This window comes from Cenococcum geophilum, assembly GCF_001692895.1.
Source record: "Cenococcum geophilum 1.58 unplaced genomic scaffold K441scaffold_13, whole genome shotgun sequence".
Lineage (NCBI taxonomy): Eukaryota > Fungi > Ascomycota > Dothideomycetes > Gloniales > Gloniaceae > Cenococcum > Cenococcum geophilum.
In genome coordinates, this window is record NW_027137571.1 from 239254 (window position 1) to 257676 (window position 18423).

Sequence of the window (18423 nt, forward strand, 5' to 3'; positions counted from 1 at the left end):
GCACTTCTTGTATTATTAATAGGCAGACTAATAGTTATAAAGCATTTCCAATTAAGGCCCTAGAGCCTCTTGTAATAAGATAGAGTTATTATTATTTTCTTCTTTAGATCTTCTAATTAATAGATTATCGACAAAGATAAATATAAGGTTAATAGGGGATTGTAACCCAATTTAGTATACATATAAGGAGACTAAAATCTATAAATATTGCTAAGGCCTTTTACTAAAATATAATGAAGATTCTTATAGTGAAGATTCTTATAGTGTAAATAGGAAACCTATATATAATGGAGACCCTCAGTATACAGGTGATTTCGCGCTTTTTTTTTTTAAAATTTTTTTTTCTAGAATTACAATGTATGCACCAGGTTTAGGCCCGGTTGGTATTAAAGAGGAGTATTAGTGAAACTTAAAACTAAAAATTAATAGAACGGCAATTTTCCAGTATAGTAGATTCTTTAGCGATGTAATTTCTTTAACCGCTTACGATCTAATTATTAATTTACTGCACTAAGAACGACCTAAGCCCGAATTAGCGCTATATAATATTTTAAGGTGTGTTTTATAGATAGCTTACCTTTAAAATACTATTAGTAGTAAGCTCGGTGCCCTCGTCTCTAGTAAAAGGCATAGTATTAACAATGTCGCGGAGGTCTTCTTCTCCAGCCATAAGCTTGTCATTAAGCTGCTTTAAATACTCTTTAGTACTAGGCTTTTTACTAACTTAGAAAAACTAAATACCTACTTACTACACTAGGGCATCGTATTTGTCAAGCTTCTTAGCAATAGCAATAATTAGGCTCTCCACGTCATCACTTACTTCTCCGTTAGTAATAACGATAATGTTTATTAGCTTAGGCTTTACGCTTTCTAAAGCTACCTAATATTCCTAAAGATACGGTTTAAGAATTTAGCTTAACCGCTATCTAGTAAGCGTGCCACCTATTAGGCGTACAGAAGTGAAAATCTTAGTAATAGTGGCGGGAGTAGTAACATTACGATAATAGGTACTATCGGGGTTATTTAGAAAGTAGATATTAATGCTATCAGCATTATAGGCTATATAAATCAGTATAATGGTTTCTAGCGCTTTCCTAGTTTCTCGCCACGAGCGGCCTACTATACTACCGCTGTTATCAATTAGGAAGATAGTGTTAAAGGAACTTAGAAATGCATAGCGGTCATTAGTAGGGAGTTACGCAGCGGTAGTAAGAGATTGCATCGGTGCCGCCTATAGTACGGGCGTGTATACTAGAGGTAGCTTATTTAAAGGCGTAGTGAACGCGTTTATACTAAAACGATCTATAAAGAAATATAAGCCTGGAGCAGAATGAAGGAGAGTATTTTAATATAATTTACCTAGTTAACGGGTAGCAGGCGATAATAAGCCAAAGGGGTTATTTAACAATGGTAGAACACTACGCCTGGCGATTAAATGTGTCAATGCGCTTATTAAGGAGGTAGGGTTAAAGTTTTTACGCGTAAACTTCTTCTTAATATTACTAAGCATTTTGCCTAAGTTTCGGCGAAAAAGTAAAGGAGAAGGATTATTATTAGGGGTTAGTCCTAAGTAAAACGGAGAAAGAATAGTTACTAATATTTTACTAACTTAAAGCAAACTACTTTATAATTTATGTCGTTACGGGGTTAAATATTCCATAGTTCCTAAATTAAACCTTTATACTAGTGCTTAGTTGGCCCTTTAAGGAGATTTGGTATAACTGTAGTAAAGGTAAACCTGGCTTCATAGTCTATAAAAGCGCCTTAAGAAAGTTATATATAAGCCCCCCCCTATAAGATAAGGGTACCCATATTTTAGCCTAGCTTATTTTTTCGCCAAGTAGCTTAATCGTAGGAGGTAATCATGATTCAACTATAGATAGCACTGTCTACTTAATAATACTTATAACTAGCACCTATTTTAGGTTAGCGTAAGTATAATAGGATTTTTCTTATAGTGTGCTATACGTGCTTACCTAGGCAAGACTCAAAGCGACTTTTCGCAGCCACTATTTTTCATCACAGCTATTTTTAAGAGGTTACTAAAATATAAGGACACGAAATATTACAGGTATTGACATTATTTTTTAAAATTAGCAAGCCGTTCTTCGCCCGGCTTCCGGTTTTTATCCTATATACCCTTTACAGCGCTTAGCATGGACTTCTACTACAGCTAAAACATTAGCTTTAGTACAGCTTCCCCTAGCTACTTAGACCTTAATAGTTGCCAAATATATAACCTTATAACTAACTTTTACAGCTAATAGAAACCCTTCTTAACTCTATCCGGCTCTAGTAGATATATGCCTATATATCTATTAAGACACTATAGTCCCCTTCTATATAGGTTGTTAAAACTTAATATAAAAAAGAATAACTAGAAAGACCGATTATAATTAGCTAGGGTAGTTAAGAAGTAAATCTAATAATTCTCTAAGCTAGAACTTAGTTTAGCTAATTCTATTAATTCTATTTACTTTAGCAGCTATAGAAGGAACTTAACTAATTTAGCTAGATTATTACTAAGGTTTAAGGACCGTAAATATAAACGGCGTAGGTTTATAAACCCTCTAAATAGAATAGCATCTCGTAGCGTACACTATAGAGGGGTGTTAAGTTTAAGGTATTTAGCCGTCTAGAAGAGCTTTATTAAAAAATGTAATTGGGATCCGCTATATAATGACTTCAGGTTAATAAATCCCGCTACTATAGGTTTTAGGCGTAATTAGACCTTAAAACTAACGTCTATATCTTCTAAGAGTGCCCTATAGAAAGCAATGTACTTTTATACCCCATCTTTAAAATCCTTAGTTCTCCGTTCCAGAGGATACACCGAGGAAATAGCAACGCCTGCGACCTCTATATCACGTTCCGCCGCTTATATTGCCGTAAGTACCCTCCTAAAGATCTGGCCAATATAATTAAGGGTATTTCTAGCCATTATATAGTAAACGGACGGCGCGCCGTTCTCCTATAAGAGTCGATTAAATCTATATAGCGAGTAAGTTCCTTACCAAACGCCATCGCCGAAATTAGGTAGCCTAATAGTAATTTCTTAGCAATCTAGGTTTTTAATAGTAGTTGCCAGCATTTCTACATCTAAATTAGTTTCCCGGATTTTGGCCTAGTTCTCCTAAAATAACATAATCTAGGGAAATATAGTTTAATCGGCATAAGCCAAACTCTTAGGGACTTAGGAAACCTAACTTTATAAATCTTTTTCAGTTGCCCAGCTATAGGAGAAGATGTAAATTAATATAATAAATATCCTATATACGCTTATTAATAGTTCCATTACATATCTAAGGTTTAGCTTATCCATAATAACTAGCAGGCTTCCTTTATATATAAAGGTATCTATAAAGGTCTTACGGGAGACATACTTAAATACTTTATAGGTCCCGCGGATATCCCATAAGTATAAGCGGTAAGAGTAGTCAGCGGCAATAAATAACTATATAAGATCTAAGAGCTTTTCTAGAATGCTGTATATATTACTTATAACTACTAGCATAAATAAAGACTAAAGGCGGGAACGGTTAGTAAAGGGAGGCGCGGGAAAGATAACGACAGCGCTAATATAAGTGGGCTTGCTAAACTAAATAGGGTTAAATAGCTCCGAAGAGGTAGCGGAGAATAACATACTACCTTAGCGGCGTAAGGGCAGCCATAGTTAAAGCTAAGGTAAATTAGGTAAGATCTATGCCAAGCAGTTAAGCGGCATATAAAAACTAGAAGCCGATTTTGCAATAGACTATATCTATAGCTTATAGGCTTATCTCATAAATTAGACCCCTAGGAAGAAATTGCGCCATAATATAGCTAAGGGCTAGCGCTACGCCTATAGACCTTACCCTAGTCCTATAGACTCCTAGACTAATTAGATCGCACTAAAAGGAATTTCTCCCTAAGGGTCTAAGAGCTTATCCCTTTGTCTAGCAAGTTTTTATAGACTTTTTATATATATACGCCTTATAAGCCAATCTAAAGGCTCTATACTATATAAAGCTTAATATTAAACCTCTAGTTAGTACGATTTCTCGGCAGCAAGAGTGCTGGCGCCTTATTAACGCTCGGATAGTTATTAAATAACCGCTAGTTAAACCTTTTAACCACTTATAGCACTTAATATACCTTACTTAACTTATATAGCACGTCCTCCCTATAACCTTAAGCTAGTCCTTTACCGGCTTATCCTTATTAACGTTAAGAACGCGTATAAAGCGACTTTAATAGAGGATTTTCCTATATAATCAGCAGCTAGTTAATAGAGAAAGGGCGGAAACCTATAGTTATAACGTTATATATCGCGACTTTTTGCCCAACTTCCTTAAAAAAATATATATATAGAGGTGTTTTTAGTAGTGGCCTTTTGCAGTATTTTATCGGCATCGCAATATTAACACGCTTTAGTAAGGCTTACTAATAAAATCACGCTAGCTAGGGTGCCTATAGCATACTAACCCAAGCAGGAGCGCCTAAAGCGCCTAATACAAAAAGTCCGTTTTACTAGATAAAGGGATAGGCCCTCTTTATATAAGAACCTAATATATAACAGTGCTAGAGCGCGTTACCTACTACTTTCTAGGCATTCTGCCAAATTCTACCAAATTCCGCTATATTCCGCCGACACTACTTATAAAGCCAACTAATTAGGATTTTCCATCTCTAGGGTAGAAAATCGCTATTAGCTCGCTTACTTAGCAACCCCTTTATATCTTACTAGTCTCTAATAAACTTCTTCCTCTCCTTAACTTAAGTTAGTATTCTTCCATTATAACGCTATATCTCAACCCTTTTATAACGTCTAGTTATTATAAAAATACTATAAAGTAGAAGCTCTTTAATTTCTCTATCTATTGTAATAAATAACAACGTCGTAGCTATATTAGTTAGTTATATTTTCGTTAGTTTTTTATCAGTCGCAAAAATCGTTAGTCGCAAAACTCGTCAGTCGCAAAACTCGTCAGTCGCAATCTTACCTCGCTGCTCTGCTTAAAGCTCTACACGAGGCTTTCTTAAAGCTTTAGTCTATTTTATTACAATCTTGCCTTACTACTAAAAATTACATACTTCTCTACATCCAATTATCTCCAAAATAGTACGAGTTAAAAGCCCTTCGTCTTCTCTATCGCCTCTATATTATAGCGATATTATAGCTTTATTATATAAGAAGTTAGATATAGGTAGTCAGTTAGTTTTAGCCTAAAATCTACAAAGATTCAATTCCAAATCTAACTTAACTTTTGCGACAATATATCTTACCTCTTAATACTCTAGGTATAGGGCTATAATATACATTTATAAAGATATAATTACCTAAAGAACCTATTACATCGAATAAAGTATTAATAACTATTAGTGGGGTCTTAGTAGAGCCAGTTAAAGTTGAAATTTACTATATTCTCGCTATTTAGATTTAAATACTCTCTATTAAGCCGTATTCCCTCTAGTATTCTAAATGCCTACTTTTAGCTTCTTTAGCGCATAGAAATAAAGCTTTATTAATTCTCTAATGGTGATTCCAGCTCTTAATTAAAGACGCTCTAGTTTCCCATATATCTTCTTCAATACTATTAATTAACTATCTTACCAACACAAATATATCCTAGAGATAAATGCTACTAATTTCCAGGTTAATATTATTAGGGCTGCCTCTACACTATATAACTCCTATTACAGCAGCAGTAAAATTCAGTTCTTTATTATTTATCTTCTACGCATTTCCATTTTCCGGACTACTAACATCTTTTTCAGCGGCCTCATTGTAATTTAATAATAATTCATTAGGTAGGTTTAAGCGTAGCACTAATCTATATATTAGAGCTTTCGGTAAGCCGTATCTAATAAGGTATTACTTATTTAAATTAAATAGTCGCCAGCCTTCAATTAACATTTCCTTTTCTATAGTTTTTTATCTATAATAAAAGGTCTTGTTTTAATAGCTATTTTATATAATCTAAGTAGTTTATATTACCTAAGGAAAACTTAACATTTAATAAATACTAGGAAATAATATTTCTACTACCTATAACTTCCTACCCCTACTGCAAGAACGTGCCTGCTCCATACAAGAAGATAACATCCCTCCCTACGCGGCGAGAAACCCGCCACAGCGAGAAAATTAAGGGGTACTTTAACTTTATACATCTCGAACTATACACATACCCATATATTTGTTATAGCTTTATATTACTTATACACCGTAGGCAATTTTAATTATACTATTACCTTTATACCTAAAAATTACTATTACCTTAATGCCTTCCACACTTTATTTATATAGCACCCAATTTCATCATAAAACCAGCTCCTCTCGCCACAGCACTATTATCGAGCCTTTCCCGCTATAAAACCCACAGAAAGATCCTACTAACCCTATAGCCCTCATTACAGTGCTAGGGAGTTACCATTAGCCTTATAGCTGCTATCGCGCGCAGATTCATGCAAAGTCGCCATACTAATTAATACCTTAACCGAAAGCGATTACCTAATTAAGCTAGTTTAGAACAGCCTCGCACGTACACACACTCCGTATTCATTATATAATTTACTTATTATAGTGGCAGATCTATAGCTATATAAGTAATGCAAACTAAATAAACAATTTAAAAGTCGCGAATAAAGCCGCGCTTATACGCTAAGTAGCTTCCTTATTACTCTTTAGTTCCTACACGATATAATATCAGCCTATTAGCTCTCGCTACTCTCTAAATATCTAGGCCAACGTAAGTAGTCTATATACTTAGTTCGATCGCCATATAATAATATTAAGGCTTAACATCACACATCCTTCTAGTACGGCTAGGAGTAGTAGTAAAGCAACTATGTAAGGTATAGGAGGAGTCCCTAGCGTACTTAAGATTAACGGCGAAAATTGTAAAACAACTTCTTAGTCGAACGGAAATTTTTAGAAGCGCTAGGAACACATCCTAGGATTATAAAGTATTACTTTCCTCACTTTAGTAGTCTGGTACGTATTCCCTTAGCCAGCTACCTAGCACAGCTTATTACTTACTACTCTTTAACTATTACTATTGTAGAATAGGATCCCGCCAGTATAGCGCTAACTAAAGGCTTTAATCCGTCAAAGCCTAGAATATATACCGCCCTATTAAAATCTAGCTATATTCCTTTACCCTATAGTATCGTGTATACGGACAACGCTTAAGATAAGAGAAGCTAGAACGCTAATAGTACCTAGCCCCTTTAGAAGAGATAGCCCCTACTAAGTACTTATTACAAATATTTAATAATGGCTTACCTATTCCAATTAAGTATCTACATTTACTAGCGTTTATCATTGCGTGTTAGCGCTTCTTTATCTTTTAGGCTCCTACTAATAAAACGACCCGTCCTCTTAAGAAGAACTAGTCTCAGGGCTTCTATAAACGCCATCCTAAGCTTAAAGCGAAAAAGTATTAAGGCGCTAAATTGGAATTGGTACGATAATAACATCTATAATAAGGTTACATTCTGGTTTAATATAATCGGGAAGGAAATATATAGCCCGGTTATTTTGCTAAAGAATATCTATAATATAGACGAAATAGGAGTTATGTTATACATACTCGGCTCTCTAAAGGTCGTAGTAAGGATAACCTACAAGCTTATAGAGGCGCGGGTATTAAGCGGATAATAGTAACTGCGGTTAAGTGCATTTCTGCTAATAGTAAGTCTCTTTTTCTACTAATTATCTAGCTAGCCGCAACCACCGAAGTATATAGACTATATATCCCACCCTTAGATAGCATTTTGCGTGCTCCTAATATAGATATACTAAGAAGGTACAAATACGGTCGGTAAACAGCAATTACTATATATCTTTTATATCGTACACGTATATAAGCGCTTACCTTTTAAAATATCAAGTCTAGCTAGTTAAAGACAGGCCTATATCCTTTTAACCTAGATAGGGTACTTAGAGATATCTAAAAGCCACTAACTAAACTATACGTTCCGAAGGATAATAGGGTAAAGGTAGAGTCTTATACCCAAGGCATAGTGCCGTAAACATTAGTAATATTAGAGGCTCTTACTTTGTTATAAAGGCGAATTAAATATAATGCTTATATGCTAGATAGCCCGGGCAAACATCGCCCCTAAAACCTAGCCAATGCCGTCTAAAAAGCCTTCCCTAAACGCGCCCTTCTTTATAATAATAGCCAGCTCTCGTTTAAGCAGAATAACGAAAGCAATTATCGCCAATTAACCAAGTCAACAGTGGCCGGTAAGGCAAAAGTGATAAGCTATAAGGACATTGTCAAGGCATAAGTGAAACCTCTACACTAGTAGTATTGCTAGTAAAAATACTACTCTATTCTAAAACTTTGACGGGTATTTAATATCTATAGGTGTTTTCATTGCGAGATATCTATATAGTTTAAGGCGAATAGTACATAAGAAAGTATACAAGAGCGTTCCGTTTATACTAGTATATATATTACCTCCTCCTCTATCTTCTACTCTCCCTCCTCTAGTAGTTATATAACATATCCTTAAGCAAGCTTTTAGCCGTATTCTTAGGGTCGGATAACTACTTATTAACGTTAGACTCTTTATTAGGGTCGTCTAACAAAACCTAATATATAAAGTAGTCGCCAACATCTTTCTAAGGACTATAAATAGAGACAAACCGTAGCTTCTCTACCTTTTGCATAGCTCCAATAACCCTAGCCCAGCTACCGTTAAAAAGCGACACATCTTCGCAACTTATACACTAAAGGGTATCCTTATAGTAAGTGATTAAGCTAGATAGAGTAACTGCGTTTATATAAGCATTTTTAACTTCTAACTCTTTTAACTCTTATATATTAAGCTTCCTAGCCACAATATTGTAAAACTTATCGCTAATAAACCAATCATGGGCCTAATAGAACCCAATTTTACAAAGATTTATAAGATAAGAGACCGCCTTAGCAATACCAACCAGGTCGATATTAATCTCCTTAAAAGTATCCTAACTCTTAGAGCTATAGCTAGTATCAGGATTACAATTTAAATTAGAGAATATAACATACTTAATAGAGGAGCGAAATATCTGGAGGACGCTAATTATATACTTATTAGTTATATTAAACTATAAATAACTAAAAAACATCTTAATAAAGAACTTAAATAACTAAGCCACTAGTTTTCTATTAGCTAGACGGAGATTTAGTAAGTCTAGATATGCCTTACTATAAGGAGTAGGGATAGTAGGGTAAAGGCGATTAAGATAGGGAAGTTTAGGATTATAAAGGTAGAAGCATATAATTTTAATAAACTCGGTTAAGAGAGTGAGAATAGTAGTGTAATTGCTGCTTTGGCCGCTTAAGCTATTAATAGACTTCTTAGCCGACAGCGCCTTTATATTTAAGCGTTCCGGTTACTTCCTCTAGTAAGCGGCTTTTCGGCAAGCGATTATATCTAAGGATGTAGTTTAGAGATATATACGTTTAGTATAAAATATAGTAGGAGTTAACTACGACCGCTACTAACTATCCCTTTATATACTAGAGTCCTATACTTAGCGCTAAGCCTAGGACTCCAGCGTACAAAGGAATACTACTACTAACGGCCAGAAAGTAGGCCACGTGTTTAACTTAGCTTATAGTATTAGTGTTACGTAATAATACAGCTGTATTAACATAAGCGGTTGCACATTACTAAAATTATTTAAGTTGCGCCAAGACGACATTGTTTTAAAGAATTTTAGTTATAATATATATAATACTACACAATACGCGAATCGAGCGACAAGACAACCATACTTATATAATTTTTAGGTAGGAAGGATCTTAAATATTAAGCAGTCATTATAGAACACGCTAACCATAATACTATAAAATTATTAGGGTGTAAACAGATTCTAAATTGCCTAAAAGTTAAAGTACCTCTAACTTCTTTTAGAATATAAGGTGTTTTGTTACACCGGGGGGAGGTTATATACAACTTTTCTCTAAGCCAGCTTAAGTGGATCAAAAAGGGTTAGGGGAACTCGGAGAACTTTATGCTATCCTATAGGCTAAAGCCCTATAATATTAATAATTTCTAGAAAGCGAAGGCAATCGCCAATACTATAATAGCCCAGGATAAGGAGAACCGAAAGCTTTTAACAAGTCATCCTCTCCTTTCTATATAATTTATGCAACTATTTACGTAATAACACTTATTAAAGCACGTTATTTATACTTATCACCGTTTAATAAATTTAATTAGTACTATTTGGCTCTAACTTATCCACCTCTAGCATAGGATTCCGACGCTTACAACCGCGTTTACCCTTACTCTTATATTCGGCAGCTTTCTCTTTCACAGCACGCTTCGCTTATACCTTACTAAGGTCCTCATAGCTTATCACCTTTGCCTTCCCTAGAACTAACGACCTAGTCAATCTCCGTATATAGACGTCTTTATTCACTCTAGACAAGAATTAATTTTGCTATATAAGGAGGGTTCGTTTAGTAAAGGAAGTTTAGGTAGTACTTATAAGCTTCTATATATGCTTCTATAGGCGCTGTTTACTTATATTATTAAGTATATCAGTATCCTACTTAATTATATTATACAATAACGCAAGACCCCTTATTATTATAGGTGTTATAGGTATCTATAGTACTTCGTCTTATAGGCAGGACCCTACCTCTACCTCTAAAGCGGGTAGTCTGGCAAGAGGCGGCTTTAATATATCTCTAAGTACTCTATCTAGGTCAAATGGAAACAAACCAGTTACCTTCTAAGCGGCTATAATATTCCTTATAGTAAACGCCCTTCTCCTTACAGGGCTATATAGAGAGATAAAATGCTCCTTATAGACTATATCAATACCTTCTCAAAATAGCTTTTTAACCTACTCGCAATAGGCTGCCTTTAAGGGAGTAAAGACTGCAATATCGCAAGGCTAAAGCTTATAGGAGGTATAGGAAGGGAGACGATATAGGATAATGTTGTTTTTAAAGCAAAATTCTAGGATCTTAAGTGTCTTATGCGTTCTAAAGCCGTCATAAATTAGTACCCATAGTTTATTATCAGCCTATGCTTTAGTTTGCGGATCAAATACTAGCTTAAGCCACTCTAAGCTGATTTTAAAGTCGTTGTATCCGTTTTCTAAATACCCAAAATACCATCTAGGGGTTGGATATATAGTCCAGTTACTTTAATAGGTTAAAGCTAGCTAGATTATAAGAGGGAGCAGCGACCTACTATTAGCACTTATACATTAATAGCGGTTACTATTGTCCGCTTAACACCCACAGCCCTATAGTTTTATAGGTGGTCCTTACCTATAAGGACCTTAACACTACCAAATATACTAAGCATAACTCCTATCTTATCTATATTATAGACATTTCTAGGCAAGATAGCTAAATTCTATAGGACTCCGCCAATCACCTTAAACTAGTATATAATCTTATTATATATATTATTCTTATAACGTTCCAAGTCTATTGCTCTGACCCTTCTTGCTTTAAGTTCTAGATGGCGTTTCTAAAAGGCCTAAGGCCAGTTCTTATATAGAGGCTTAATTGGCTTATCTACTATAGAACGTTAATGGGCGATACTATAGGCTAGGGAACGTATAAACTTTATTCGCATAGGTTGTCCGAGACTAGATATTAGTAATAAGAACCTAATAAGTACTTTCTCTTCCTCTAGGGTAAGGTATTGCTAAAGCTAGGCTTGTGCCGCTTTTAACCTTCGTCCTTAATAACGATAATAAAGGGTAAAGAGAGGGACATTACCCTATTCTGCTAGGGCTGTAAATATTCTAGGTATGTTAGGACGGAGGCATTGCGCTAGCACCTAGCTAGCTAGGTCGTCTATACTATAAACATAGAATCACTAACACGGCTTAAGGCCATAATGCATAATGCAAAAATAAGACTCTAATAATAGCACGCACGTATAACTTATAGAAGTTTCTAGAAAGACGCCACACGTATTTTAAATTAGGAATAGTATAAAATATAATACAGCTACTTAGTCCTTAATATAACGTGATATAAGTCTTCGCGCTAAAGGCATGTGGCGTTTTACGCAGATCCCTCTTATAGAGAAACTTTATAACGCCTACTTCTAAGGGCTAAGTGGCTTCTAAACCTCACAGTTGCATATTTTATTAATAAAGGTATTATTTAAATACTCTAAAATCCGAAAATACGTAACCAGTTTTAGTAAAGCAAGAGTATAATACTAAATTGGTTTGAGATATGGCGAATAGAACAATCAACAGCATAACTAAAATCTCTATATTTTTCTCGCTGGAGACTAGTATTCTAGGAGGAAATCGCTAAAGAACTATAATATATTGGCTAGAACATTATTAAGTCATAGGGGAAAGACTAAAACGCTAGAATAGGAAATCTTTCTTATTATAGCGGGTTTCTCGGTGCGCAAGGATAAATGTTAGTTACAATTTCTATAGCTTATATCGATGACCTACTATCACCGCGACATTATAAGCTCTCTAAAGGGCTATAGCAGTAGGCGTATAAATATCTATTCAAGCTCTACTCTTTTACGCTTCCTTAAAGGCCTTATAACTTTATCATCCATTCTTTAGGCTTTATTAAGTTTATCATCCTTATTCTTAGGGTCCTTCGGGCCTTCATCCGGGCTATTCTCCCTACTTTGCTCCGGGCTCTCCTCCAGGCTATCCTCTTCCGTATCCATCTCCCCTTCCCTCTCCTTTAAATAATCCATTAATGATAAAGCGTACCTTTCTACTACCTTTAAGAATTTATCCTTACCCTAGAGATCTATTAGCGTTCTCTTAGGATACCAATCCCATTTATTATTCTAAGTTCTCGCCAGAAAGGTATGTTAATTAAATTAATAGTGTGTCGTTCTAAAGATAAGACGAGGATTGCGTAAAGCTTCGCGTTTTAGGCAGGGATTATACGGAGGACCTATGCATATTATATATTTACTAGTATGGGAGGGGTATAAGTTATAGTATTAATAATGTGCTTTTATAATAGATATACCAGGTTCAATTAATTCCTTATATATACTACACCTTCTAAATTCTGGATTAGTTTTGGTTGCTATACTAGGGAATAAAGACGCGGTTTTAATGTTCTTATAGAGCCTTAGTCGATCCCTGTCATTCATACGCGTAAATATTAATACTCGTTATCTACCTTTAAGAATTTATATTCCTTTAATCTGACGTTCGTCGTATAGAAGGTTAATTAGTTAAATTAAAAAGTATAGGTCCTCTTAAAACCACAAGGCTAGAGTTACGCAAAATCCTAGCTATATAAATTTTAAGAATTGTTTACGTATATGATTAGGTCCAATATCCTTAAAGAACAACGCTATAAGGTTATCGAGAGGAGGCGGGGTCCCCTTATCTAGCAAAACAATCAATTTCTACTTAGGGCCTATTGTTAGATTCTCGCTCTTTGCACTTTGTAATAGGCGAGGTACCCCGTTATATATATAAGCGCCCTACGGAACTTTTAAACGGTCCTTAATTTTCCACTTCCTATTATTATTTCTCGAAAAGTTAGGGGCACTATATAAAAACGGATTTATATTCTTAGCGATTAAGCGTTTTAGGTAAGGCAATAAACCTAAAAACTAAATTGCTATAACACTATAAATATCGTCTAACCTCTATAGCCCGTCAACCCTATTATAGCGCACTTAGTATAAAAGCTTAGTTAATAGAGCAGGATCTATTAGTAGCTAGTAAACTAGAATTCTAAGATAAAGACTAGAAGAAGGCTAAGGAAAGTTTCTATTACCAATTCTGACTAAATGACGACGTAGTCGTTATTATATTTGCTACCTATTTTATATATATAAAGAGCTTCTAGAGCCCTCTTTAATAAACAGAGTTCTTATCCTAATTGTCCATTTAATAGCTACCTACCTATTAACTCAGTCACCTACCCCAAACTATAGCAAATTCACCTTAAAGGCATTTATATAAACCGTTACCTATTATATATACTTACTAATAAGCCGTTTAACTACCCCCTCTAAAGTAGTACCTTTATACAGAATCTATTAGTAATAGTCTCTAGCCGAGCCCCTAGCTCCACGTATACCGTAACACAAAGTAGGTTACGCTATAGTATTTTACGACGTCCGTTACGACGTCTATTACGGCATCCTATAATGGTGCTAGAGCGCGTTACTTGTTACTTTACCGTTTCTAGGGTAATTTGCCGCAATTTGCCGTTTTCTAGCAATCTACCAAATTCTGCCAAGTCGCTATTAGCTCGCTTACTACTAGCGCCTTAACAACCCCTTTATATCTCGCCAGTCTCTACCAGTCTTCTTCTTCTCCTTAGCTTAGTATTCTTATATAGTAGCAATCTACAAGCTTCAGTTCAGAAGCATTTATACGAGCCCGTTATATATCTATTATAACGTCCGTTGCCTAAATTTATATAGGGATATATATAATCATTAACAAAGTTAATTATCAACCGGAAGTCCGTGCGCAGGTTTAGAATAAGAAGTCTATATATTGAATATAGCTCTAGGGCCTCTATATATACATAAGAAAGGTAACTAAGTCAGTAACTAAGTTAAGGGGTCGGTGACCGAGTCAAGGTGGTAAAGAAATCTAATTTAGGTCGACATTAATAAAGCCACTTATGTAAGGTCTAGGTATTAAACGGACAATTAAGTATAAGAACTCTATCTATTAAAGAGGGTTTTTAAAGCCTCTATATATATACCAAATAGGTGACAAATAGGTTGCAAATAGAATAACGACTACGTTGTCATTCTGTAATAGAAACAGGTATAGACATTTAATAAGACATTTAATAAGACATACGAGGAGATATACAAGGTAAGGAGCGGGGTATTAAAACATAGGGTTCTAGGCTTAAAGCCAGTATTAAAATAGTAGTAAGGAAATCCAATCTAGTTCGACACTAGGGCTATATATAGGCTTAAAATAATCGCAAGAACTCGTTACGGACTCAGTTAATTAAGGCACAGGCACGGTAAAGGAAGGGCGCCAGCCTATATAATTAGTAGTCTACTAACGAAGATCTAATGCTAAAGAAAAGATAAGTAGTAACGCAAGTAGTTTTATACAGTCCCCTAATCATATAAGCTCTGCGTCTACTATAACCGCTACCATTTTCTACTAGTGCCGTAACACTATAAGCCCTATGCAATCAATACGACGCTATTTATAACGTTATAACAGAAATTTAGATAAATTGAGGCTCTAATAATTACCAAGACAAATTAAGGCTTATTATATCTGTAAATTAAAAGATGGCGGATAAAGTACCACTTAGTTATTATAAAGGGACATCCCCCTATATTCAATTTTATAGGGTTAAAGAGGAGTAATAGCGTGCAGAAGTTCTAATCTAGATTTTCATTAATCTGCTAGATAAAACTTTATTAGTAGCTATACTAAACGAATATACCTAGGCCGATTGCCTAGAAAACTGCCTCCATTAATGCCTCCGTTTATATTTCTACCTCTATTTTTAGCATGCCTCTTTACTGCGTTTTCTAGCATCTAAGACACTTTTGCTCTATATATATAGATAGGATAGCCTAAAATACTTTTCGAGTCAGTCCTTAGCGCACTAAAAATATTCTTAGTGCTCGTTAATCCTTCTCTCTTTAGTAACGCTTACTCCTTCTAATTCTAACGTATTTCTAGGGTATTACATCTTTAGTAATAACCCGTTAAGACGTAAACACCTATTTAACAAAAGTTCTCGCATCGCTTAGCTAGTCTGGCGATTTCTTAGCAATAGTCTGCTCGATCTTTACATTACGCTCTCTTTACAACTTAAGATATATTAGCACTAACTACCTTGGCCACTATAGCCCTTATACTCTTTGCCTTAGTTAACGCGTATATGAAGTTAAACAAACCTATGCCGTACGGCAAAGATACTCTTAATAACAATCCCCTTAATAATACGGGAGACGATTTCCCCTGCAAGTAGCGCACTAGTATTTACAATATTTCAGAGATAAACAATAATATTAAAGTGGGAGTTCCTTAAGAGCTTAGCTTTATTAGTAGTGCGGTCCACAGTAGGGGCTCTTACTAGGTTAGTATTACTTTAGACAAGAAGCCCATAAAGAATAGTTAGTAGAAAGTTGTCTATAGCATTATCGGCGGTTGCCCTTCAAATGTAACAGAAAACCTTGTTGCTAATATAGACGGTAACGGTGCCGCTGTTTTCTAGTATACGCTTCCTAAAGGTATGCTAAATAGTTAGTATACTCTAGGCTGGATATGGTTTAATAAGGTTGGCAACCGCGAAATATATATAAACTGTGCACTAATTACGGTAACTGGTGGCGGCAATGACAACTCGGTTATAGAGAAGCTTCTGGATATATTTATTGCTAACATTTCTTTTAAGACCTACAATATTCCCGAAAATTTTAACTACCAATTCCCAAATCCTGGTAACTCTATTAAGACTTAACAGGCAGCAGATATTAGTACTTCTCTTAGTAGGAACTATACTTTTATAACTAAGATAGGTACTAAAGCAGGAACTCTGGGTTCGGCTAGCAGGGTTACCTCCTCTACTACTGCTAGCGCCCTAGCAGCTACTAGCGCCGTTTCTACACCTACGGCAACCTCCAACTTAGGTGCTCTGGGTACATCCTCTGCAGCTATAGCTCTAATATCCTTTATAACCCTTACCGTTATAAATACGGCTGCCGCTCTAATTAGTGGCACTAGTATTAGTACTATACCGATAGCTTTAAGCACATGCTTCCCTTACTCCAACGACAGTACCATTATCTGCATTAGTACTACCTAGTTCGGTTTCTATAACTACGGCTGTGCTATACTATAAGACCTTACCGCTAGCATAACCTACTTAAACGGAATAATTAGCAAGCAAAGCATTGTCCGCCGCATTCCACCCCATAGAATCCAATCAAATTAATAAAATTAAGGACTCGTACTTAAAAATTTAAAGCTTTTAATATTACTTAATTCTTAAGCCACAAGATGGCGTATTTATTTTCTAAAGCTACTAAAGGATCGTATATTTCTCCCTATAAATCAATAAACACTAAGATAGTAACTATAAAGGGAAAAGACTAAACTTAAAAGAGTAGATGTGAAAAACAAATAGGAAATTAATAGTAAATAGTAATAAGTTATTAGCGTATATATAAAGAGCCTAGTTAATATTAATAATAAAACAATAGTTTATTCCTCTAGGTTCTCATGGCTTACTTATTATTAGACCCTAGTTTTATTTAAAGTATATAAGCAAAGAGAACGCCTAAAGCTTATTTTTTATATTTTTTTATATTTTTATATCCATTATATTTTCGCGATCCCACAGTGTTATAATCTTTGTCAATTATAGTAAGGTTCCCACCCATACGATATTGCCAAATTTTATCGGCAATTGCAGAGACGGTATTATATTCGCGTTTTGGCGGAGGCATAGGCAAAAAGAGAAAGAAAGAAGCGTAACGTACGTTAGGCAAGTTTGGTTGCTTCAATTTAATTCATAGTGCAGCAGGTTAGAATAATGAAAAATAGACACGTTAAATATATATCAGAAATTAGCGATAAGGTGCTAACTAAGCTCTATAAAGTCAAACTCTGTATACAATCTAGATAGATATTAACCGCATTATCTACATTACGAATCAGTTAATATTTATCATCTACGTCATCTCTATCATTAATTAGACCCTTAAGACTACTCTGCTGTGACCTTATAACCTTGTAATTCCAACAATATATTAAGGGTTATCTGGTTAACATCGCCAAGGCGCTATTTTGCCTCCAAATAATATATGATTTAAAACCTACGGGAACTAAACTAAACGGATACATATACTAGTTCGTTACTTCTTACCCTATTTTCGCTGTTAGTCAATTATAAGTCCTAAACAATCTGTCTATTTCCCTAAGCCACCCTTTACGTCTTACTTATATCCGCTCAATCATCCTAAGTATTAGGCTATGCGCTACTTTGAAGATCATATAGTTTGTTGCTCTGCTTATATTAAACCTTTTCAATTCTTATACCGAGAGGGGCTTAGCCATACTAAAAGTATTAATTCCTACGTTTAGCCCTTAGGTAGTCGCTTTTACAGTACAGCGAACTAACGTATTTGCCTTAAAATCCCTCCTTAATTTTAAGCAGTCCGAGTACTGCTAAAAACCATAGAGGAAAAGTTCCTACAAGACCAATTTCGGCAAGACCACCAACACTCCGCTAGACTTTATAAAAATAGTCATAAGAGCATAAAGTAAAGAAGTAAATCACAGCATAAAAAGGCATATGTCTATAAAGAGGGCTAAAGAGAGTACTATAATAGAAGGGGATAAGATAAGCATTATATAGGATACGCAGGCTATAGTGCGGAGGCACAACAGCCTTTAAGAAAAAAATACGTGTATATATAGCGATGACAATTCTTTCCTAGCGTTGCAAAAAAATGCTAGTACTTCCA

The 18423-nt window shown here is 35.1% G+C and overlaps 1 protein-coding gene across 1 annotated transcript; it reads right to left on the bottom strand.

The window, feature by feature from the left end:
• Positions 1-562: 562 nt before the first annotated feature.
• K441DRAFT_552334 (uncharacterized protein) lies at positions 563-1192 on the bottom strand (the record flags this gene model as incomplete). Its single annotated transcript, XM_067643140.1, has 3 exons — positions 563-719; positions 750-870; positions 943-1192. Coding segments are annotated over 3 exons (528 nt in total), but the record flags the coding sequence as incomplete, so codon positions are not given.
• Positions 1193-18423: the final 17231 nt, after the last annotated feature.